This window comes from Aquarana catesbeiana, linkage group LG07, assembly GCF_042186555.1.
Source record: "Aquarana catesbeiana isolate 2022-GZ linkage group LG07, ASM4218655v1, whole genome shotgun sequence".
NCBI classification, from domain to species: Eukaryota; Metazoa; Chordata; class Amphibia; order Anura; family Ranidae; genus Aquarana; species Aquarana catesbeiana.
This window is the reverse complement of record NC_133330.1, coordinates 232944007-232969329: the sequence shown is the minus strand read 5'-3', so window position 1 is coordinate 232969329 and position 25323 is coordinate 232944007. Positions and strand designations below refer to the sequence as shown.

The 25323-nt window shown below is 41.4% G+C and overlaps 1 protein-coding gene across 1 annotated transcript in view; it reads left to right on the top strand.

Annotated features, from left to right (window-relative positions):
- The window catches only part of PLPPR5 (phospholipid phosphatase related 5), a 503376-nt gene that overhangs the window by 180454 nt on the left and 297599 nt on the right, over positions 1 to 25323 (top strand). The window contains exon 2 of the mRNA XM_073593102.1: positions 8603 to 8735. Within this exon, the coding sequence (XP_073449203.1) occupies positions 8603 to 8735 (133 nt within the window). The remainder of the gene's footprint in view (positions 1 to 8602; positions 8736 to 25323) is intronic.

The window sequence follows — 25323 nt, the reverse complement described above, 5'->3', positions numbered from 1 at the left end:
TCATCTCATCGGAAAGAGGTTAATTTCATATGACATAATAAATCTAATCGTATTTGCTAGCTCTTTTATTGCTTTCTTTACGGACTCATGGAGAATTGGGAGCTCCTAATATTATCAAATATTATTATGCAAAGCACCTTAACATCATTGCTTCTTGGTCTAGTCAATATGCTCCTAATAGATGGTCAGAAATTGAAATGGACTCCCTTTACCCCATACAGCCCTGTTCTCTGATATGGTCTTTTTCTCTACATAATGATGCTACATTAAAACGTTTATGCCTCGCTCCAATGTTATTTATTTTAACAAAATGGCAAACATTTTACAAAAGGTAATCTTTCTTCACCATGCCCACTCCTTTCCAATTTTCTTTTTAACCCAATCATTCCGGATAGCCTGTCTTACGGCGGAATGCTACCTTGGGCTCAAGGGACTCTTTTTCAACTTCACCACCTTGTACATGCTTTGTCTCATGGATTACATACTTTTGAGGATCTGAAATACCATATTTCCAAACATATGTTTTTCTCCTACCTAAAGTTTAAACATTCCTCTTTGTCCACATCCCTTCCTCTGGATAGGCCTACTAAATTTGAATATGTGTGTACCCAGGACCCATATCAGTTGAGCCTGATTTGCACCACATACAACATTTTCCACGAAGCAATCCCCCTCTCAGAAGTTTCACATTCTTATATGAGTAAACTAGCACACATCCTCCAACAGATTATCCCCCTAACCCATTGGAAAAAGATCTGGGCATCAGCTTCAAAAAACATCACAATGCATGGTGCAGAGAGAGACTGAGAGACTGCTTTCAAAATATTGCATGGAGGACGGGCTTTTTCGTCAGTTTCAAAATGACCCCTTAATGTGACTAAGTCATCCATATTACTATAAATACTGGAATAAAAAACTGACCCTAATGAACAGCAAAAAATGTTAACATTACAGAACAAGTCCAGCCAAATAGGACTAAGACTTCCTTCATATACAGTATCTCACAAAAGTGAGTACACCCCTCGCATTCTCATATTTGTGTAAATATTTCATTATATCTTTTCATGTGACAACACTAAAGAAATGACACTTTTCTACAATGTAAAGTAGTGAATGTACAGCTTGTATACCAGTGCCAATTTGTTGTCCTCTCAAAATAACTCAACATACAGCCATTATCATGTCTAAACCGTTGGCAACAAAAGTGAGTACACCCCTGGATGAAAATTTCCAAATTGGGCCCACATAGCCATTTTCCCTCCCCGGTGTGTTGTGTCTCCTTAGTGTTACAAGGTTTCAGGTGTGAATAGGGAGCAGGTGTGTTAAATTTGGTGTTATCGTTCTCACTCTCTCATACTTTCACTGGAAGTTCAACATGGCACCTCACGGCAAAGAACTCTCTGAGGATCTGAAAAAAGAATTGTTGCTCTACATAAAGATGGCCTAGGCTATAAGAAGATTGCCAAGACCCTGAAACTGTGCTGCATCACGGTAACCAAGACCATACAACAGTTTAACAGGAGAGGTTCCACTCAGAACAGGCCTCGCCATGGTCGACCAAAGAAGTAGAGTGTACATGCTCAGCATGATATCCAGAGGTTGTCTTTGAGAAATAGACGTATGAGTGCTGCCAGCATTGCTGCAGAGTTTGAAGGGGTGGGGGGGTCAGTCTGTCAGTGCTCAGACCATATGCCGCACTCTGCATCAAATTGGTCTGCATAGCTGTCGTCCCAGAAGGAAGCCTCTTCTAAAGATGATGCACAAGAAACAAGGCCTACATGGATTGGACTTGTTTTCCTAGCTTATCCCACAAATACTCAAATGGATTGAGATCTAGAGAATGTGGAGGCCAAGTCAACACCTCAAACTTGTTGCGTTTCTGAAACGATTCTTGAATTCATCAGACAAGGCCACTTTCTTCCATTGCTCCTTGGTCCAGTTCTAATGCTCACGCGCTCATACTAGACCCTGACTGGTCTGCAGCTATGTAGCCCCATATGCAACAACCTTTGATGCACTGTGTGTTTTTGACACCTTTCGTCTGAACCAGCATTAACTTTTTAAGTAGCTCTCCTATTGGAAATTTGGAAATTACAAGGGCCAGCCTTCACTCCCTACATGCATCAATGAGCCTGGGCCACCCTGTTGCCAGTTCACCATTTTTTCCTTTCTTTGACCACTTTTGGTAGGTCCAGACCACTGCAGGCAGGAAACATCCTACAAGAGCTGCAGTTTTGGAGTTGCTCTGACCTAGGTGTCTAACCATCATAATTTGGCCCTTGCTAAAGTCACTCAAATTCTTACGCTTGTCCATTTTTTGTACTTTCAACAAATCAACTTTAGGGACAACATGTTCATGTTGCTGCCTAATATATCCTTCCCACCTCATTGTCATTGTAAGAAGATAATCAATGTTATTCACATTGGTCATAATGTTATATATTATGATTTTAACACAGTTTGATGCATTTATTATCATAAATATTTAACATATAAACAAACCATTGATTGCCCTTAATTCCCTATAAATTTCCATTCTGAGTAAATAGAGGACCTCTTAGGCTCGTTGTCCTTCTGACATTCTGATTCAGGAAATTCTCACAGCTGATAGACTAATGCCGCGTACACACGAGCGGACTTTCCGGCATACTTGGTCCAGCGGACCAGAGTCCGCCGGACAATCCGATCGTGTGTAGGCTTAGGCGGACTTTTTTTCCCCAAAAGTCCACCGGACCCAGATTTGAAACATGTTTTAAATCTTTCTGTCGGACTCAGTTCCTGATGGAAAGTCCGTTCGTCTGTATGCTGGTCCGACGGAAAGCCCGCTAGTCTGTATGCTGGTCTGACGGACCAGATACGACGCAAGGGCAGGGTATTGCATCTCAACAAATTTTCCTATTGCGGCGAGCGCGGGGCATACCAGGCCCTTAGGTCTGGTATGAATTTTAAAGGGAACCCTCTACACCGAAAAAACGGCATGGGGTCCCCCCTAAAATCTATACCAGACCCCGATCTGAGCACGCAGCCCGGCCGGTCAGGAAAGCGGGTGGGGACGAGCGAGCGCCCCCCCTCCTGAACCGTACCAGGCTGCATGCCCTCAACATGGGGGGTGGGTGCTTTAGGGGAGGGGGGCCCCCTGCAGGGCCCCCCACCCCAAAGCACCTTGTCCCCATGTTGATGAGGACAAGGGCCTCTTCCCGACAACCCTGGCCGTTGGTTGTCGGGGTCTGCGGGCGGGGGGCTTATCGGAATCCGGGAACCCCCTATAATAAGAGGGCCCCCAGATCCCAGCCCCCCACCCTGTGTGAATGAGTATGGGGTACATGGTACCCCTACTCATTTACCTAGGGAAAACGTGTCAATAATAAAACACACTACAAAGGTTTTTAAAATAATGTATTAGACAGCTCCGGGGGGGGTCTTCCTCCAGCTTCGGGGGTCTTCTTCCAGCTTCGGGGGTCCCTCCGGTTCCTCTTCTCCCGGCGTCCGGTTGGTTCTTCTCTGCTCTCTCTGGCCTCTTCTCCCGGTGTTCCAGTTCTTCTGCCGGCTCCTCCGCTGTCTTCATGCCGCTCTTTTGCCAGCGGAGGCCCGGACTTCTGGCTTCTTGTCTTCTTGTCTTCTTCCCTCTTCCCTTCTCCAGATGTTGACACAACGGTCTCTCCGGCTGGACTGCTCTCTGAGCGCTCCACTGTGACTTATATAGGCGGAGACCCCGCCCGCTTATGCCGTCACAGTCCCTGGGCATGCTGGGACTGTGACGTTTTAGGGGGCCTGGTCACCGGGTGATGTTGACCGTTTTTTCAGCGTAGGGGGTTCCCTTTATAATCCATACCAGACTTAAGGGCCTGGTATGCCCCGCGACGGGGCTCGCAAGGTGTCAATCTCGCCGATAAAAGCAGCGAGATTGACTTCCTTTTCTAGTCCCGTCGTACCCGAGTCACGTTCAAAATGAACGGACTTGTCCGTGTGTGGGCAAGTCCGTTCATTCTGAAAGTCCACCGTAACTCCGGCGAAAGTCCGTTGGACAGACGGGCGGACTTAGCCTGCCGGAAAGTCCGGTCATGTGTAGGCAAGTCCTTCCGTTCAGGTAGTCCGCCGGAAAGTCCGGCAGAAAGACCGTCGGACCAAGTCTGCTGGAAAGTCCACTCGTGTGTACGAGGCATTAGGTTTGTAAGTATAAGAATTCATTAATGGCTCTGCAAGTCATTAGTTTGTGGAGTCAATAACATTTCACAATCCCAGGTAAAAGAACGTAGGTTTGTGAAAATCAGAATCTAGAAATGGATCTGCAACTCATTACTGAAATCCAAGTTCATTTAGCAAATACTACTTCCGTAAGGAAGTATATTCACTGAGAGGCATTTTAATCTATTGCTAACAGCAATTCAGGGCTTAGTGTATCTTTGCAATTCATAGAGAAACACTTGCAAAATACTAATAGATGCAAACACCAGTAAACCATGCTTACAGAGAAATACCATAAGTAATGCAAAGCATTAGTGATCTGCTTTAACTACTTTAACACACTGAAATATTCTAGCGCGTGCCTGAGTTTACACTTAGATTTCTGTTTAAAGTCCTCTTCTGTTTCAAGTTCTCTTAACATATTTCCGTTATATGATTAAATACAAATGCATGACAAAAAGTCTCTCATGTAATAAATTAGTGAAACGTGAAAAACGCTTTTGTGAATACTAGAGGATATTTATTTCCATTACAATCGTTCTCTCATAATGACTAATCCCAGTTAACATAAATAAATTAGTAGATGATGATTAATGTGGCAGTTTGGGCACTGGGAGATTTGGGCCGTGAGGGGGAGGAGACAATATTAATTACAACTTATGTCTATATTTATATTTTGGAATAGTCAATACACAAGTGACCTCATCATCTGTTTTTATGGATGTTGAAATGAATATGGCCTCCGCATGTCCATGGGACAGTTTTCATTTGTGATGTCAGCATGGGGAGACAGACAATCATTGTTTTTATTGCTGTCTCTTTCCCCCCTCCGGCTTCTCTCTCTCCACTGCCTTCATTTGGTTCAATGTATCTAATACTAGAAGATTAATGCTCCGTACACACGGTTGGATTTTCCGATGGGAAATGTTCGATGGGAGCTTGTTGTCGGAAATTTCGACCATGTGTAGGCTCCATCGGACATTTTCCATCAGAATTTCCGTCACACAGAATTTGAGATCTGGATCCTAAATTTTCTGACAATAAAATCCGTAGTCGTAAATTCCAATCGTGTGTACACAATTCCGATGCACAAAGTTCCACGCATGCTCGGAATCAAGCAGAAGAGCCACACTGGCTATTGAACTTCATTTTTCTTGGCTCGTCGTACGTGTTGTACATCACCACGTTCTTGACATTTGGAATTTCCGTCAAGATTTGTGTGACCGTGTGTATGCAAGACAAGTTTGAGCCAACATCCGTCATAAAAAATCCATGGATTTTGTTTTCGGAATGTCCGATCGTGTGTACAGGGCAAAAGGGAAAATGGTGGCGACGTATGATGTCATCACGCCACATCACATTGAGCATCATGGCGTCATTACACACCTTGCATGCACACCAGAATTCTGCGTGGGCATTTTGTTGGTTATTTTGTTATATATCTAAGGAACCATGCCACATTTGTTTGTCTGTTTGTTGCCTCTGAAGCAGCCAGTTTAACTGGCGAAACCAGTCAGGCTCTCATCCTGCTACCTATTCCACTCACTGACACTGGATTGAGATTAGACGATAAGTATTCTTTGAACAACAATGTTTTGCAACACATTCAAAGCATGAGGAGAGGTTTGTTTGGAAGCAATTACTGAACCAAGCTTGGGATGGGTTGTGCATATTTATTGCCCAACGTGCAGGACTTTGAATTTTCATGGAAAAACCTTGCATAGTGCTATATACTGTGTCAGCTGATTTTGGAAGCCTTTGATGGAGATTATCAGTGCTTTACAGATGATAAATCTTATCCATGGCTCATAGTGATTCCACATATATAATCATGCAATTCCAAGTGGATTGAAAATTTAGCATTGTTGTTATGTATACTGATAAGAGAGAAGCAGTTAACATCTGTGGAACAAACATATTTCAACATCTCACAGACTTTTACAACCTCCTCTAGACTGGAGTATCCTCCTGCATGTTCAGTCCTCAGAGTGTTTGCTCTATACATTGCTGACTGTGAGAGGGAGGTTACCCGTGTTGGCTGAGATGGACACATCTTAGATGACTCTGGGCCTTGCTACCTCCTTTGGACCACAGTATTTGCCTGACTTGAAAATTTCCATCAGAAGTGGCATCCACAGGAGAATACAAGTGGATTCCACTCTTATGAGTCTCTATCTAATCCAATCCCCTTAGCACACAACCCTTAAGCCTTGTACACACTAACAGGATTTTCTTGTTCAACTTAGCGTGTTGAGAGAAAAAAACTAACAGCTCAGATTGGAACCGCTGTACTAAGTGTCCGACGTTAGTACGGTGATCTCCCCTGCTGAGTTATTGTGTTCTGACAAGGGGGTGCCCCCCCCCCCCACCAGAGCACTCCAGTCATTGGGTGAGAGCGCTGATTTGGAGCCAGTTGGCTGCTAATTTTCCAGCATGCTGGTCCAACAGAAGCCAGCTGGCCGGCTTCTGTTGGACTGACTGCCATACACACAGGCAGAATGTCGGCTGTTTTTTATTGAACCACCCAATGTCGCCCCAACATTCGGCTGGTGTGTACTAGGCTTTATGAGGGGGAGACAAATCACCACCTGTGAAAGGAAAACAATTATAGCTGAATTTTGAAGCTAAATCTAAAAGAATCCTAGTACCTACCGCAACCAATGAGTGTTTAAAGGTTCTGGGACTACATGCATTTTTTTGAGCTGGTGCGCATGGGGTGATGGGAATGTGTAAACCTCCAACTGTTTTTGGTTTTGTTTCTCTAGTGTGGAATGTTTTTGATTATTACTACCTTTACATATTATTACAGTATAATACCCATGGCAATGACATGTTATATTGAAGATATTAGCTAGCCTATTTTCTTATAACGTCTCATCCACTTCAAGCTCGATTGCCATCAACATAATTGTGGCAGTTGTTTAATTTCTCTGGTGGCCACCAATACATCTGAATATGTGACACCTAGATTGAGGTCTATATAACTCATCACATCTATTGTAGTGGGTGGAAATTTGGTAGCAGGCACTTTTAATGTTTCTGCTTGTCTTATTGTCCATTTGTGTGGACTTGTGTAGTTTTATTATATTAATAAAGGCATCATGAACTTTTTCTAATTGGGAGCTGTCATTTAAATTTAGTTATGCAATGTAAAAAAAAATGTTTTTTAAAAGGAGGGGTTGAGCCCATATCCATGTTTTCCTTGAGGCTTGTAGAATACTGTTAATTGTGGAGGGCTCCCCCACCTGGTTGAAATCCATAGGACAGGCCTGGTAGGATTGGGTTAGGGTTTTTTCTAAAGGAAGTATATTCACTGAGAACTAAGAGGCATTTTAATCTATTACTTACAGCACCTCAGGGCTTACTGTATATTTGCTTTTCATAGAAAAAACTACTAACAGATTTACAATAGATGCAAACACCTGTAAAACTGCCTTACACAGAAATACCATGAGTACTGCAAAGTATTAGTGATCTGCTATAACTGCTTTAACATAATGAAACATTCTAGAATGTGCCTGAGTTTACATGTCGATTTCTGTTTAAAGTGAAACATAGCATTTCACTTTATGCGTGAAACAGACGCATTTCAATGTTATGGTAGCACTAAAGGCAATTTTTTTTTTAATAGAGTAAGGGAGGGTTACAACTACAACTGTTGGGCAAACAGTTTGAGCCAAGCAAAAGTTCTGCCCAAACATCGTCTGCAAATATGCAGGGCACTTGCTGGGACATTTGCCAGCCGAGCGCCCCACATTGCACTGCACACTGCACAGTCTGCAGGCAGGGGGCTTATCGGAATTCGGAAGCCCCCTTTAACAAGGGGACCCCCAGATCAGCCCCCTCCATTGTGAATGAGTATGGGGTACATAGTACCCCTACCCATTCACCAAAAAAGCGTCAAAAATAAATAAAAACACACACACAGCTTTTGATAATTCCTTTATTAAAAATAAAAAAACAATGTCCACCGATGTAGATCCATTGTCAATCCATTGTTAATAAAAGGTACATATTATCTGAAAAAATTATGTTGCTGTATTTTGTGACATGGCAGGAATTTATTATTCCATCTTCTTGAAGATGGAAGGTACACTCCAACTTGGCATGCAAGTGTTTGACACAGAAATTTAAAACATAGATCTGTGCTTAAAAGGAGGAAAGGAGTAACTAAAAACCTTGTGTCCTGGTATAATATCTGAACAGAATACTTTACACAAAAATATGGGTTAGCCCTAATCAGCTTATTAGCTGTTAATTTTCATAAGTAGTGTTTTTTTCACTAGTGTGCTATGCTAGAGCCTCAGTATTAAGTCTAGATGCAGCTATTATTAGCCAAATTAAATGCTTCATGCAGTATACCCATTACTTTTTACCTTTCACAAACCACATCTTTCTGTTTATGTCTCCTGTTTAGATAATCGTGGGGGAAACTGTAGTCTTTTGCCTACAGGTAGCAACAAGAGACTTTGAGAACCAGGAAAAAACTCTTTTAACTGGAGACTGTTGCTATATTAATCCACTGGTGCGCAGAACCGTCAGATTTCTGGGTAAGAGCATTTTTATTCCTCTTATGTTTAATTTTAGAGAAATGTACTTCTGAGATTTGCTGCCCTGAAATATTTTTTGTATCAGATCTTATGCAGTTGTATTTTATAATTCGACATTTTCACATTTATGTTTCATATGCTAATTATATGCTTTCTGGAAAATTTGATTGCACAGCCACAGAACTACGGGAAGATCTCATCTGCACAAGAAACAAATAATGACTTTGCTTAACAAAGAAAACACATTGGATATATAAATATATATATATATATATATATATATATATATATATATATATACTGAGCAAAATTATAAACACAACACTTTTGTGTTTGACCCTATTTATCATGAGCTAAACTCAAAAGACACAAACGTGTTGTGCTTATAATTTTGCTCAGTGTATATATATATATATATATATATATATATATATATATATATATATATATATATATTCTATATAATGAAGCTGAGTATACAGTAAAAATTATTGAACAGACAAACATTAGATCCTAATTCAACTAGGCCTATGGCTAAAGGTTGTATATTTGAACCAATAAACTTGACATGATTTTTATGATCCAAGATAATGAAAATGCAGATTTTTAACTTGGAAAAAGTAACTACACCCCTACATTTACCACCAGTTTAAAGCCATACAATTAGAATTGTATGTTCCAGATCATGTGTAAATGATCAGAACCTACTTAGGTAATATGTAGATGGAAACCTCTCCTATTTAAAGAAGAACTATCACCAGGAGAAAACAAGCTGACAGCAGCACAAGCCGGGTATTAGATGAGGCTGTTTTGAACAAGTGTAGTAGCCAGAGTGTGCTGCTGTCAGCTTGTGTTAACAGCACAGGCTGATAGTTTTCGCTTTCTCCATAAACCTTAAAAGCAGACTGCAGGTCTAGACTTTTTTTTTAAATTCTGTTTATTAAATTTTTGGACATACAAACATACAAAGAAAGTGGAGTGACTCGGCACAACACCGCCCATTTGTGGTCAACTTGAATCCAACATTTAGTCGACCTAACACAGGTGACTTATTGTACAAAACTCCCCCCCTTCCCCCCAACATCCCGGACCACAGTTCACCACATTTAAGAAAAATGACTTCTCTTTATCTTACCAAAAGGGGAACAAGTGGAGTAAGCCCATGTGAATATACATATACATGTTTATTATACTCCCCAAAGCACTGCACTGTACTTGATGTTGAGCTAATTTATGATCAAAAGGACACAACTACCTTTAACTACCACCCATCCTCATGTGTTTGGTTAGAACAGACTCCCAGGACTATTATTTAACCTCGTATGAGAACTTGGACAGAACTAGCCAGCCGTTACCTCCGAGCCAAACCAAGCCTGCCAAACTTTATCAAACTTCTTTCCGCACCCTCTAGAGTGGTAGGTTGCCTTATAATAAGGCATCATGGAATTTACCAATCCCTTCCAAAAGGGATGGAGCATTCCTCCATTTAAATAATATGGCTTTCCTTCCATAGAAGAATAGAATGTTCAGTAAAGTTCTAAGAGCTCTGGACGGAACTACATCCTCCACTAGGCCCAACAAACATACTCTAATTGACAATGGGATAGGTATCTTTAAAATGTCTTCTATGCATTTTATTACCCCTTCCCAAAAGGTCTTGATGTGTGGGCAATCCCAGAAAATATGTTTGGCATCTGCCGGTGAAAAGCCAATCTCCGACAAGCCGAGGAGACCGATGGCTAGATTACAGCCAATCTGGCTGGTGTAAAATAAATTCTGTGCAAAAATTTAAAATGTATGAGTCTGTCTCTCACAGAGACTAAATGTTTAAAAGGATGCACCCATACGTCATCCCATTCCTCCCCATCCATATCAGGGACTTCACTCTCCCAACGCTCCCTACATTTAGCCATTGCCGCCGGGCTTTTCTTGAATAGTTCTTTATATGTGACCGACAAAGTCTTAGAGAGGTCTTCTACCATAAGCATGTCTTCCAGAGCCGATGGGATGGACTCTACCGCCCTATCTCTGAATTGGGCCTGAAATGTGTGTCGAAGCTGCATGAACCTGAAGAAATATGCACTAGGGAGGTCATGCTTAGTCTTTAGCTGGTCAAAAGTCAGAAGTGTTCCATCTTTGGTGATGTCCTTTAGTAATTTAATTCCCCTGACCACCCACACCATGGGATCCTGGAATGAGTAGAAGTGAGACAACTTGGGGTTCCCCCACAAGGGAGTCTGAGGTGAGAAACCCAGGTAGCTCGGGCATGCCAACTCCACTGCCTCCTCCCATGCCTTAATAGTAGCCTTCATAGCCAATGTCAATGGAAGCTCCAACATAACACCCCTGTGAATGGCCAAACGGAGGGTCTCATATGACCCCAAGTGAGCCGCCTCCACAACAGTTGCTGAGTCTCCGTCGTCAGATGTCAACCATTTATGGACAAATACAATCTGACCAGCTAGGTAATATTTCCTCCAGTCAGGCAGGGCCAATACCCCCTGCCCCCAAGGTTAGGTCTAGACTTTAAAATGGGTCCCTACATAAGTTTTGCATGTGTATCTGCAGTCTTTCCCTTTCTATATTCTTTAGGAAGTGCACATTGTGTTAACAATTTGACAATTTCAGCAGTGGGTGGGGAGTCCGGACATACACTGTGTGTGAGTTGATTGGAGGAAAGGCACATACCCCACCCCCCACATAGGCAGAGAACTTGCAGAGCTGTGAATAGATAAGCTCTCTGCTTATCTGTCTCTAAGTTACCTCCCCAACACAAATTTCCAGCTGCTTTTATCTCCTGTGTCGGAGAGCTTGTCAGAAGTTATCATGCTGTTAACAGATGAACGGAGCAGCAGAAAGACGTGGGACTCAGTGGGACTTTGGAGAGAGATAAGTAGACACTACAGATATATGTAGGTCAGGAGACAGAGTTGCAGAATAGAAAGAAGATTGGGCTCAGTGCTGACTGTAGCTTCCCACATGGGGTCACCCATATTTTTAGGCCTTGGGGATGGAGCTACAGTCAGCAAGACAGATTTACTTTATTTAATTGGTGTGTGTCGTGTCATCATACCAAGATCCATAGAGTTCTGTAAGACCCTCCGAAAAGTTATGGATGCCTATAAGTCTAGCAAACGGAGAAAAGTGTGACCTGACCTGTCCACAGTAAAAGGCCTCTATCCCTGGCTATATGAAATAGAAACAAAGAAAAAGAATGGGACTTAAAATGAGGCTTATTGCTGCAAAAATGAGTGTATGGAGTAAATATATGATAAACCTTTCTTGTATCAAAAGCAATTCCATGGTCTAGAAATGCATGATAATGTTTTTAAAACTTACATAATCATATGCAAAGGCTAACATTTTGGTAAAAATATACAATGAAGACATACACTGTATACAATGATGATACATAAATATACATATTCATAACTGAGTACATGCTGCATAAAAGCCGAACTGTCTTGGCATCACATGAATAGAAAAATTCTACGCGTTTCGTGAATCACATTCACTCATAAGGAGTATGGATGCAAAAATTCATTCACTGTAAGTACAGAAAAATCATATATATAAATATAATAAACCCTTCATAAAAATGAGGGAGGGAAAACTTTCTGAACGATACAAAAAAGTTCCCTTAGGGAATATTTGGATATACTAATACTTATAGATCAACCCAAGAACTAAACTGGCTCATTTGAGAATGAAAGGAGTGGGAGAAGGGGTCCCCATCATAAGTCTAGCAACAAATTTGGAAAGGTTTCCTGATGATTTGAAATAAATAATTCCACTGTGAGTAATATAATATCAAAATTGCATATATTTCAAAGGACTGCTATTTTTTTCCAGCACTGTCTGTCCTAGCAAATTCAGCTCACCATTTGATGCTAAAAGAAGTCTACAAGTATCCTCAATTTTAATTGTCAGGTGTTCAAATAACTATTACAACAGTAGGCGTAAACGTGCATGCATCTGTGTTCAGAAAAAGATTCTTTTTTAACTTGCATTAAAGGTGTGTTAAGAAAATGCCTTTGCTATCCCAAAAGAACATTACAGCAAGATTACAGGTTGCCATTGAACATATATAAAAAAACAGGCCATCTGGAGCAACATGCTGAAGACTGATTAATTCAAGATCTACTATTTGATCACAGTAACAGTAGACATGTTTGTCACAAACCAAAGACAAAAAGGAAGAAGCCCATCATAACTGTGAAGTATGGTGGTGGTAATATGGTTTGAAGTTGCTTTGTTCATTTAGGGATTCGGAAGCTTGAAATCATCAAATCAACTATCTGTTCTGCATCTTATCAAGGTATGCTTGATGAAGATATGAGGCTAGCTGTCCCAAATTGAATCCTGAAATGGAAATGGGTCTTTCAACGCAATAATGATCTGCAGAACACTAGCAAATCCACAAATGAATGGCTCAAATGGCTCAAAAGAAAAAATGGAGAGTTGTGGACTACTCAAAGTCTTTATTTGCTTACCATTGACATTTTGTTGGAGGAGAATTGTGAAACAGGCAGTTGCTGAGGGAAGCCCAAAAAATATCTTGAAACTCAAGAATTTTTGCATGGATAAGTGGTCAAAAATGTAAATGTCAATGTCAGAAATTGTTACTGTATACAAAATGCCTACAAGAAATAATTTACGCTAAAGGTAATAATGCTAAGGGTATACTTATTTCCATAATACATAATGACATCTATTTATATGTTTGTTAAATAAATAAGTGAAAAGAGATAATCTGTGTTTTAACATGTTGTAAATCATATCATCTATAGCCATCGTTTAAATAAAAATCGAATGTTTCCTGTTCAAATACTTTGAAAAAGTCAATTATTTTCATTGGGTTCACTTAATCACTTGCCTACCAGACCAATTCTGACACTTTTCTCATATACTGTACTGTATGTAGAAATCTGAGTTTTTCTTTTGCTAGAAAATTACTTAGAAGCCCCAAACATTATATATTTTTCATTAGCAGAGGTCTTAGAGAATTAAATATCAGTTGTTGACATTTTTTATGTCACGTGGTTTTTGCGCTTTTTCAAGCGCAGTTGTTTTTGAAAAATGAATTAAAAAAGAAACAAAATATGAAAGATGATGTTACACCGAGTAAATAGATAACCAACATATGCTTTAAAATTGTGCACGCTCATGGAATGGTGCCAATTTATGGTACCTAAAAATATCCATTGGCGACGCTTTAAAAATGTCTACAAGTTATCAGTTTAGAGTTGTAGAGGAGATCTAGTGCTAGCATTATTGCTCTTGCTTTGACGTTTGAGGCGATACCTCACATGTGTGGTTTGAACACCGTTTACATGAGTGGTCATGACCTATGTTTGTCTATGTCAGACACCACTGCACGTGAGCACGGAGAAAAGGGGCGCTATCAATTTTTTCATTATTATTATTTCTTTTATTCCATTTTTTTATTTTTACACTGTCCCTTTTTTAGCACTTTTATTGCTATTGCAAGAAAGGGAAACATTCTTTGTGATAGCAATATAGCATGATAGGTCCTCTTTATGGAGAGATGGCGAGATCTGAAGTCTATGAGACCTCAAATCTCTCCTCTACCTTTAAAAGCAAAAGATCAAAAAAAGTTTGATCTTTTGCTTTAACAAAAAAAAAGCTGGAGGAAGCGGAAGTGATGTCATGATGTTGCTCCGGACCTCCAAGGCCATAGAGATGAGCGGAGGCCATCTTGCCTTCCCTCATCTCTATTGCAAGCCACCAGTGCCACCAGGTGGGTCCTGGGCTTCACCGATCGTCAGATAAGCCCGGGAACCACCGGGAAGCTGTGGGAGGGGGGCGGCTCCCTCTGCTTCCAAAAGTGATTCACTGGTGAATTTGCCACTTATACCTCTTTTGTCTTGTAGAGAATCACCAGCTGAAAAAAACAATACTGGGGTTATGGCATATTGCTGCAGCCATAACCCTGGTATTCCACTTGCCGCTTCTATTGTCTATGACCCGGTCGGCAAGTGGTTCATTTTTCAAATGGCTTTAAATACTGTATTTTCTAAGAGCAAGTCAAAGACTAGTAGAGTGCAACCACACCCCAAAAATGTACTAACCTCTCATTCCATGAGTTCATTTCTTTTTGGCTACCATGGTCTACTATAATAAAAACAACCACTGAATGGCGCCAAACTAATGTATGGAATAAACAAATACATGCAATAAATAAAGGTCAGGATGAAACTGCCCCAACAATGCAATCCTAAATTGTCCAATAATTCTGGTAAAGGAAAAAACAACAAATGCATGAAATGCCCAAATTAGCTGGTGTTGCCAGGAACGTATGCCAAAGAGTCCTGGAAATTGCAATCAATGAAATATTGAGCACATTCAGCTGCTGGAACTTGTACTAATGATGTATAATACAACATGGTAATGGATGAGAGTCAAGACCCAACAGATCATTATGAGCTCAAAAGAATCCGTGTAGACAAAGAGGATGTTGGTAAAAATTCTCTTTATTGAAAAAAACATGTGTAAATAAATGCCACTCACATTCAGGAAGGAAAAGAAAAGTCCACATTCTCCCTGGTATCAGTGCTGATGAAGGGAAGAACCATCTTTGCTGCCTGTGACTGCTAGGAGAGCAGAATATGAACAGACACATGGATATGCCAGCTTAAAAGGGAGTGTAAATGTAGCTAGATTGTGAATTCTCATATCCAGGAAGGATCGCCAATCAACTCTAGCCACAGCAGACTGGAAATGGCATAACCAGAAGTGACATCACCAGAAGTGTAATTTTATACGTTTTAAAACATAATTTTATTCTTTTCTTGGCCTTTTTTTTAAAGTTTATTTTATACATAGTCCTATGTAGGGCTTCCTACAGAGTGGACAATTTCAGTAGAGATTAAGTTATTATTGTAGAGGAGTGAGGTTCCATCCATGCTGCCTACTTATTATTTTTCCCTGTTTTAAATTGGCTATCATTGTCATGTACATCAGTATTTATGGGTGCTGTCTTTGTCCCAGTCTTCAAGCTTGATAAAGAGGCAGAACGTCAAAACATTGCCGTGGAGACCATGACTGTTTGTGCCCTTCCAGGTTGATCTTCAGTGTGCAGTGCCCCGATTAGGAGACATCACTTTCCCATGGTGTCACTTCCAGTTCCATTTCTGGTCCGCTGTGGCTGGAGTTGATTCATCTTCTGCTCACCTAGTGGCTACAGGCAGCACAGATGGTTCTTCCCTTCATCAGTACTGGCACCAGCAAGACTGTGGAGTTGTATTTTCCTTCCTAAATGTAAGTGCCATTTACACATGTTTTTATTCAATAAAGAAAATGAGCCACCAGAGAAAGCCATATATGTTTGTTGCCAACATCCCTAATTTCAGGAAAACAAGAGAGTAATGCCCTGTACACGGTCGGACATTCCGACAACAAAATCCATCGGATTTTTTCAGACGGATGTTGGCTCAAACTTGTCTTGCATACACACGGTCGCACAAAGTTGTCAGAATTTCCAAACGTCAAGAACGCGGTGACGTACACCACGTATGACAAGACTATAAAAGGGCAGTTCAATACCAAGCATGCCACCCTTTGGGCTCCTTTTGCTAATCTTGTGTTAGTAAAAGTTTGGTGAGTGACGATTCATGCTTTTTCAGACTCGTGGTTTTCAGATCATTTTTCTGCTGTTCAGTTTATGCTTGTGGGTTTATATCTGGTCTTCAGTGCGTGCAGTGAGTTCCCATTGGTTTATTCAGTGTGTTCTTGTCTGTTTGTTACTGATTCTCAGGTCACTCTTCACAGGCCTTGCTGTTCTTCAGTGCGTTCTGTTACTTCGTTCTGACCAGCCGGCCGCTTTGAAGCCATGTTGCGTGTACGTACTCATCATAGAGTTCGTGCTGTGCGGGGGCTTGGTGTTGGGGTTCTTACTTTGACACAAGCCCAGTCCATGAACAGGGCGAGGAGGAGTTCATGGACCAAGAATTGGTTGCTCCAGCATGACCAATTCTGTCACATGCCTTTGCTCCGTGAGATCCATGAGAATAATCCTGAATAATCCTGATGATTTCAGGAACGTTCTCAGGATGACGGACCCCGTTTTTCACCGTTTGTTGGCTTTGCTAACCCCTTATATCAGCAGGCAGGACACCTGCATGTGGCAAGCCATCATTCCGGAGCAGAGGCTAGTCGCCACAATGCGGTACTTGGCGACGGGGAGAAGCCTGCAGGACCTCAAATTCTCGACAGGCATCTCCCCCCAGGCACTGGGACCTGTTCTGCCATCATACAGGTCCTGCAGAAGGACTATATTAAGGTAAGATTTTTATCCTTTAACATTTTATCGTATTTAATGTTTGCTAACGTATTGTATTTCTTTCATTATTCCCTAATTACCATATATACCACCATTGTAATATGCTGTGAATGTCCCCTTTGTCCTCATGCATGCTGGAATTTTTAAACTTTTTTTTTTTGTCCTTCATGCATATTTGCCTTCACTTACCTCCCCGTCATGCTCTCCTGGGCCTATATCCACCTCGCCTAGTCACTTAACAATGTATTTTGTCAGCTCCATTGTAGTGATTTACCCCAACCGCTAAGTCAACCAATACCAATCCTCTATCTGCAGACTTTGCCAAACCCATACACACTATACCTACCTCTTTTGTGGTCAGATTTCTGTATGAATTCCCCAAAGCATGTAGTGAAAGGGCCTGCCTGAATACTTTCAAATGGTACTGTTTAAAGTTGTTGTATCCTATTATTATCTTGATAGGTAATTGCAGAATGTTAAAATTGTGCTCCAATTTGGACAGTGTGTAGTCATATTTTTGTATTATGACACTTCTTACCTGTCCAGTGGGCTGCCAATAGTGTAAGTAAGGAGGGGCTGGCCAAAGTAACACACATTATGTATGCATTCAGCTCTCAATGAAGTGGAGAGGGTTACCTGTCCAAAACATACCCCCCCTAAAATGTTTACAATGGGCCATCAGAGGGGGTGAGGAATCTGATAAGTGGACCTTATATTTTTGTCTTTAACCACTTGCTGCCCGCCTACCGTCATATGACGGCGGGACAGTGCAGCTGTTTTCCTGGGCCGCCGTCATATGACGGCATTGCCTTCCAGGATCCCTAGGGGGCACGCGCGCCCGCCGCGTCACTCAGGTCCCGGTGCGCATGCCCGGCAGCTGCGATGTCCGCCGGGCACCCGCGATTGCCCGGTAACCGAGCAGGACCGTGGATCTGTGTGTGTAAACACACAGATCCACGTCCTGTCAGATGGGAGGAGACCGATGGTGTGTTCCTTGTACAGAGGAACACCGATCGGTCTCCTCCCCTTGTGAATCCCCTCCCCCCACAGTTAGAATCACTCCTTAGGAACACATTTAACCCTACAGCGCCACCTACTGGTTAACCCCTTCATTGCCAGTCACATTTATACAGTAATCAATGCATTTTTATAGCACGGATCACTGTATAAATGTGAATGGTCCCAAATATGTGTCAAAATTGTCCAACGTGTCCGCCGCAATATCGCACTCATGATAAAAATCGCAGGTCGCTGCCATTACTAGTAAAAAAAAAATAATAATAATAAAAATGCTATAAATCTATCCCCTATTTTGTAGACACTATAACTTTGGCGCAAACTAATAAATATACGCTTATTTCGATATTTTTTACCAAAAATATGTAAAAGAATATGTATCGGCCTAAACTGAGGAAAAAATTTGTTTAAGAAAAAAATTGGAAATATAGTGTTTTTTTCAAACTTATCACTCTTGTTTTGTTTATAGCGCAAGAAATAAAAATACCACCAAAAGAAAGCTCTATTCGTGGGGAAAAAATTATAAAAATTTCATTTGGGTACAGTGTTGTATGACTGCGCAATTGTTATTCAAAGTGCGACAGTGCTGAAAGCTGAAAATTGGCTTGGACAGGAAGGGGGTGAAAATGCCCTGCATGGAAGTGGTTAAATACTCCCTAAAATAATTCTTATACTGATGTTGGCCAAGAATGTTTGTGTCTAATCTGCTTTCAATGTTTATGTGCAAAATGACTAATTTTTTTTTCTGGTTTGACTCCACAGTTTCCTTCCACGCCACAGGAATGGCAGACTGTGGCCTCCCACTTTGCCCAGCGGTGGGACTTTCCCAACTGCGGAAGGGCAATTGATTGGAAACACGTCCACATAGTCCCACCCCCCAACTTGGGGTCATACTATTACAACTACAAGGGGTTCAATAGTATTGTGATGTTGGCGGTGGTGTCAGCTACTTACGAGTTCCTGTATGTGGACATGGGGAAGAATGGCCAGATGTTGGATGGTGGAGTCATCGCCCAGACCAAGTTCTACAGGTGTCTTCAGAATGGCAGCTTGGGCTTGTCACCTCCAGAAGACAATGCAGAAGGACTCCCACTCGTCTTCGTTGCGGATGAAGTGTTTGCGCTGGGGGACCATCTTATGCGGCCAATCCCTATGAGGACCCTCACCCCGGACCAGAGGGGTTTTAATAACCGGCTGGCCAGAGCCAGAAGAGTGGTGGAGAACACGTTTGGAATAATGGCCAGCCGGTTCCGCCTATTTCTTACACCGATACACATGGTGGAATATAAATTCAATCACATCATCCTGTGTTGCTTTGTTCTCCACAACTTTTTAAGGAGAAATTCTTTCAACTATGCTGCCTCAGTTGGGCCTGAGGCCGGAATTCATATTAATGTGCCAACCCTGACGGCGCTTGAAGATGGCCGTCCTGGCTTGCCCCCCCAGAGTGCCCGCGAGGTCCGTATAAAATACTTAGTGGGTAGGGGGGCCAACGATATGCCAGACAATGTCTGAGACCTTTTTTAAATATAAATATATTTGAAACTGAAAAAATATTTGCTCTGATTTACCGCTTGGCTTTCTTTTAGCTGTCTCCTTTTATTAATGTTATATTTTTGGGCCTTTTTCTTCAACAGTGCAAACAAAATTTCTTTGACACATGAGGTGACAATCTCTTCTTCGGCTAACTGTTATTATTATATGGTGGGTCTGCTACACACACACCTTGTTTTTGTTGTTAATGTATGTAATGTATTACTGACAAAAATATTATTAATTTTCAGCACCATGACCGAAATTTGGGGAGTCATGAAAATGGCGTGATTGTGTAAAATTAGAAAGCACTGTTGAGTGTTATTTACTAAAGGAAACTACACTTTTCACTACAAGTGCACTTGAGACTGCACAGAAACTGCACTTGTAGTGCAAAATGGATTTGCCTTTAGTAAATAACCCCCATTGCCACTGAAAACACCAACTTTACTCCAAAAAATGCTTTTGAGCATTGAAAGAAGAAGCCACACATTGTTGATTAACAATCTTTTTAATCAAAACACAATCACATGTGCCTTTATAAAAGGGTTTTTGAACAAACCAACATGTTTGTTGTCTAACAAATTTTTAGGTCACATTAAGTAGAAATCGCCTTTTATGGTAAAACAGGCATGTTTAAAACCATAAAAAAATACACAACTCTGGAACTTACAAAGTTAAACTTTTATAAAGTGAAGGCAATATCAGACATGAGTATGTACAAACTGTGTTTGATATTGCATTCAGCAGATAGGGTGATGTCACCCCTGTAAAAGCCAAATTTAGAAGATGCACACAAATTTCCTAATGTCAACATGTGCTAGCTGCAATCATGGGTTATCAATGGACGTGTTTTGTGGGTGCAACCTCTTTCTCTCAGCTACTTTATTATCGAGGAAGGGGTTGGACCCACAAAACTCGTACATTGATCTCCCGTGATGGCAGATAGCACATGTTGAAACACTGCGTGCATCTTCTAAATTTGGGTTTTAACATACGTAAAAAATTTAAGTCATAAAAAACAAAAAACAGAAGAAATTTAGGGATTTCTGGGTGTTTTAGATTCTCCCTAAAACATCAATGATGTTCTTCATTTTGTTTTTTACATCATTGATGTTTTGCTTTATGTTTTCTAAACCTCAATTACACCCCATTATCTCCCCGATGAGGATCTGGGCACTTTCACTGGTGAAATTACATTCCTCTTCCACAACAGCCCGATCACCTACAAAAAAAAAAAAAACACCATGTATTATAAATATGCAGGAGGCATCCATCTCTTACCTGAAGCTGTGGTCGCACTCACCTGTTGTGGTGACAATTTCTACAACGTCTCCCTCCTCCTCTGGTTGGGTTTGGGGGATTTCCCCTTCTTCCGGAGGTGTGGAGTCCCTGGTCTCCTCTGATGAGTGTTGTCCTCCGAGTCTTTTCTCCCCTATGTGAACAAAAATAGGTATACTTAGCACACAGATATTTGATGGCAGAAATAGGAATATGAAACATTGCTTGGAAGTGTTGTACAATTGTCTGTTTTGGCAGAGTTCCAAGCTGAAGAATTTTTTTTGTCCTTTGTAAAGCTGGAATACTTACCTGTTTTGTGCAAGCTTCACAGACGGAGACACCCCTATAGTATACACTGGAGCACCTGTGGGGACCCCTAATAAAAAGGGTGTTCTTTTGTCCCACACTAGTGCTCCAGCGTCCAGATGTGTAAACAGCTGCTGAGTGTCCTCTCCTTACACAGAATCTAGTTTGCATTTCATTCTAGTTACAAACCCATCTAGACATCAAACTTTTTTTAATAGAAGTAGGCCAGAAAAACCGTATTGAGCTGCATCTGGACAAAACATCGTATTTTAGTGGCCGAACAAACAATGTTTCCTACGAACGATTAATGTGCCCATGAACATGAAAGTTGCCATTTTAAACTGTACAACAGTAAAGAAAAGCACATGGAGCAGCACGAACGTAATAAAAAGAATAGGAACACAGGACAACTACTTACTTTTTGGAGCACTCTCCTGATCCTTCTATACTGATCGTGCTCCCTTAATTTGAGGTCCGACCACCGTTTCCTGAGTTGATCCTTGGATTGTCGTACCCCAAAATTCCTGTGCAGACTCTTCATAACTTTAGCCATGATCTTGGCCTTTCTGGCATTTGGGTTGGGGTAAGGTCCATACTTCCCATCATAGTCGGCCCTCTTCAATATGTCCACCATCTCCACAAAGGCCATATTTGAGGCCATAAATCTCCTCCGGGAGCGTGACGTTTCTGGCTCTGGGCTTTCCTCCTCCTCCTCGTTGCTGCTATTATCATGCAACCTGTTCCGTCTCTGCCATGTGCTCTTCCCCACTGCGCCAAAAGAGAAGGAGCTGGGAATAGACTAGAAAGAATTTCAGGGGCGGGCAGAGTTTCACGCATGCGCAGTGTATATAAAGTGTAACACGCGTGTATCGTACGTACGATCTGTGAGCGGAGGAAAGAGTATCGGAAGCGCCGATCTTGATAACGAAGGTACCATTTTAACTTGGGCCTATACTGCTTATAGATTGAGGCCTATATTGGGATAAAATTAGGAGAGTTTAGCCTGACATTAGGGTTTGTCTTGTGTTGTGTCTTGCAGAGAAAATGGATCTAGTCAATGATCATGACTTTATGCCAATATTCATTGATATGTTCAGGGTGCTGCCCTGTCTGTGGCAGGTAAACCACCCCTATTATAACAATCAAACAAAGAGGAAGGCAGCGTTGGATCAATTGGTGCAATTTGTGAAGCCGGTGATCCCCACGGCAGACATCCCCTATTTGAAGGCCCTAATGAGGAGCACTTATCTAAGGGAGCACAAGAAGGTCCAGGATTCCCAGAGATCAGCAGCTGCAGCAGATGACATTTATGTCCCCAGGCTGTGGTACTATGACAGAGTGCATTTTCTGGCAGACCAGAGAGAACCCAGGCCAGCACTCTCCAGTCTTCCTTTCACACTTGCTTTCACCTCAGCTGAGGCTTCAGACGCCCAACCTGGGTCTTCCAGGCAGCAACTTGTGGAGGAGCCCAGCTTGAGCCAGGTATAGCATTCTTCTAAATATTTCTGTTTGTCAAATTAATAATGTTAAATATATGTTAGTTTTGATAACTAATTTCTGATTTCACAAAGTGTTTTACATATCAATAGACAGTAGTGGCCACAAATGATTATGACAAGAATGAAAAATGCTGGGCTCAGAATGATAGTCTTTTCTATTTATTAACATTCAATTTGCAACAGTCATGAGATGAAAATTGTGTGTGATTGATGAACCAAAAACTAAAACGATGTCCCTTTTTCATACACAGGAAAGTCTCAGCCAGGAGGTGGCAGGGGTAAGTGGCAGCCAGGAGGTGGCCGGGCCCAGTAGCCTGCCCGATACCCAGGTCCTTCCCCTCCGCCTTCCACAAAAAAGTAGCAGGAAGAGGAGTAACGTGAAGGAGGCTGCAATTGGCCAATTTATGAAGGCTACTGTGGCCCTCAGAACCCCCCACAGTCTTCAAGAGGACTTCGTCTATATTACAGCCTGCAAAATGCTGGAAATGGAGGAAGGCCAATGCCTAATATGTGAGTATCTCATCTTACAAGCCCTAAATAAGGGGTTGAGGGGCCATCTCACAAGCCAAAGTCATGTTTGTTTGTTCAACCATGGTCCTCCTCCTCCTCCTCCAGGTCCTTCTCCTCCTCCACCACCTGCCACACCTCCAACACCAGAGCCACAGCCTGGAAGGAAGCGTCTAAGGAAGACCAGAGAGTGATGGCCCTGGGTTCAGTCTAGTCTGGCAAAAGATGCAGGCTGTTGTATGACCACAGCCTAGGGACCTAGATGTCATCTTCTGCTGTTCTTGATCTCTTATAGTCCTGGATCGGTTTGTGCTCCCTATTATAAGGACTCCTCAGGCCACCAATTTTGACTGTAAAATTATTGATGTGTACCCTGGGGTACAAAGGCTTCGCTAATTTCACCAGTTTATCCAGCATTGTCTTCCTCCTTATTTTGTTATGACCCAGAATAAATGGCTATTTATTTTTCACAAATACTTGCCTATGTGTTTTACTTCAGACAGGTACATTTCCATAATACAATGTGAAATTAGCAAGGGACACCAACACCAACCATCCACCTTGAGATTCTAAAATACAATATAATAATGGTGTTGTGGTAACTTGACACACAAAACCCACAAAAATAATTATGGAGATCAAGAAAAAAAAAAAAAATTAACAAAAACAGGAGATCTTGATTAAAAAAACAAACAACAAATTATCAAAAATATAAAAACATAAAACCCCCCAAAAAATGTGTTAGATCTGACGAATACAAATATTATATTCATGAAATCATGAGAAATAATAAAGTAAGAAGTTTGTGAGAACTCTGTGTGAATATGAGCAGCAAAACAACTTCATTCTTCTAGCATTATAAAAAGAAGAGAGTGCGCTGCATTAAACAATTTAAAACATTGTAGTGTGACGAAAGTGCTATATCCATTACAAACGCTAATTTTACCAGACCGAGCAGTTCTGTCTCGGAATTTATTCTGAGCATGCGTGGCACTTTGTGCGTTGGAATTGTCCACACACGGTTGGAATTTACACAAACAGATTTTGTTGTCGGAAAATTTTATAGCCTGCTCTCAAACTTTGTGTGTCGGAATTTACGATGGAAAAAGTCCGATGGAGCCCACACATGGTCGGAATTTCCGTCAACAAGCTCCGATCACACATATTCCGTCGGAAAGTCAGACCGTGTGTACAGGGCATAAGTAACCTCCAAAAGTAATGAATCTGTACCTCCATGATGTTATTTCCTTGTCTTGTTCTGATGATCATTATGCTCTGTTATAGAACTCAAATTTTGTGACCTTCTCTTAACCTCCCTGGTGGTATGATTATGCCAGGAATTTTGTACCAAAAGCGGTACAATTTTTTGCATGGAAATTTGGTGTTATGTATTGTAGGCCTGCAATTCTTAGTAATTACTTACTTAAACCTGACCAAACAAGATTCTAGTAGACATCCCAGATGTGATAAAGAAACACAAAATCATGAATTATAATCTAATAAATAATATAATTTTATTCAATAATGTAATACAAAATAATGAAATTTGTCAAACAAAGAAAATTCAATAAACATCCTGAGTGTGATAAATTTTGAAACAAGGTACAGCACAAAGTCCGACGTCACAATCAGGACAATGGAACCTGCTTTCTTTTCGGACTTTCTTTCCATTGCCATCTCTCTTTGAACAGCAAACCACGCACATCCTGGTAGGTGCTGCCTTTTTTGCAGTTGTCAGTATGTAGTCCATAAAGTGACGACCAGTCAGGCGTTCTGGGTTGGCAACGTCAACAGCACATCATCCAGGTCTGTTCACAGCTACTGATGGCGTCTGGTGGTTGACAAAAATCTGCTCAGCCACCTTCCAGATAAAATCAGAATGAGGCTTGTCACTCTTTGCTCTGTACAGGATATATGCATTCCAAAGGCATTGTTCCAAAGGCATTTTTCCAGAAGATGCCTGAAAATCTTCTTATAATATTTTTTTTGCTGTTTGCGCATAGCCGGATAAAATGTCATTGCCTGATCGGCTCTGTCGACACCTCCCATTGTGTTATTATAGTCTATCACGACTATGTGGACCATGGCAGTGTATTGTGCACAGTACTCATGAGACACACGTCCTTCTTGTCTCGCCATCGCA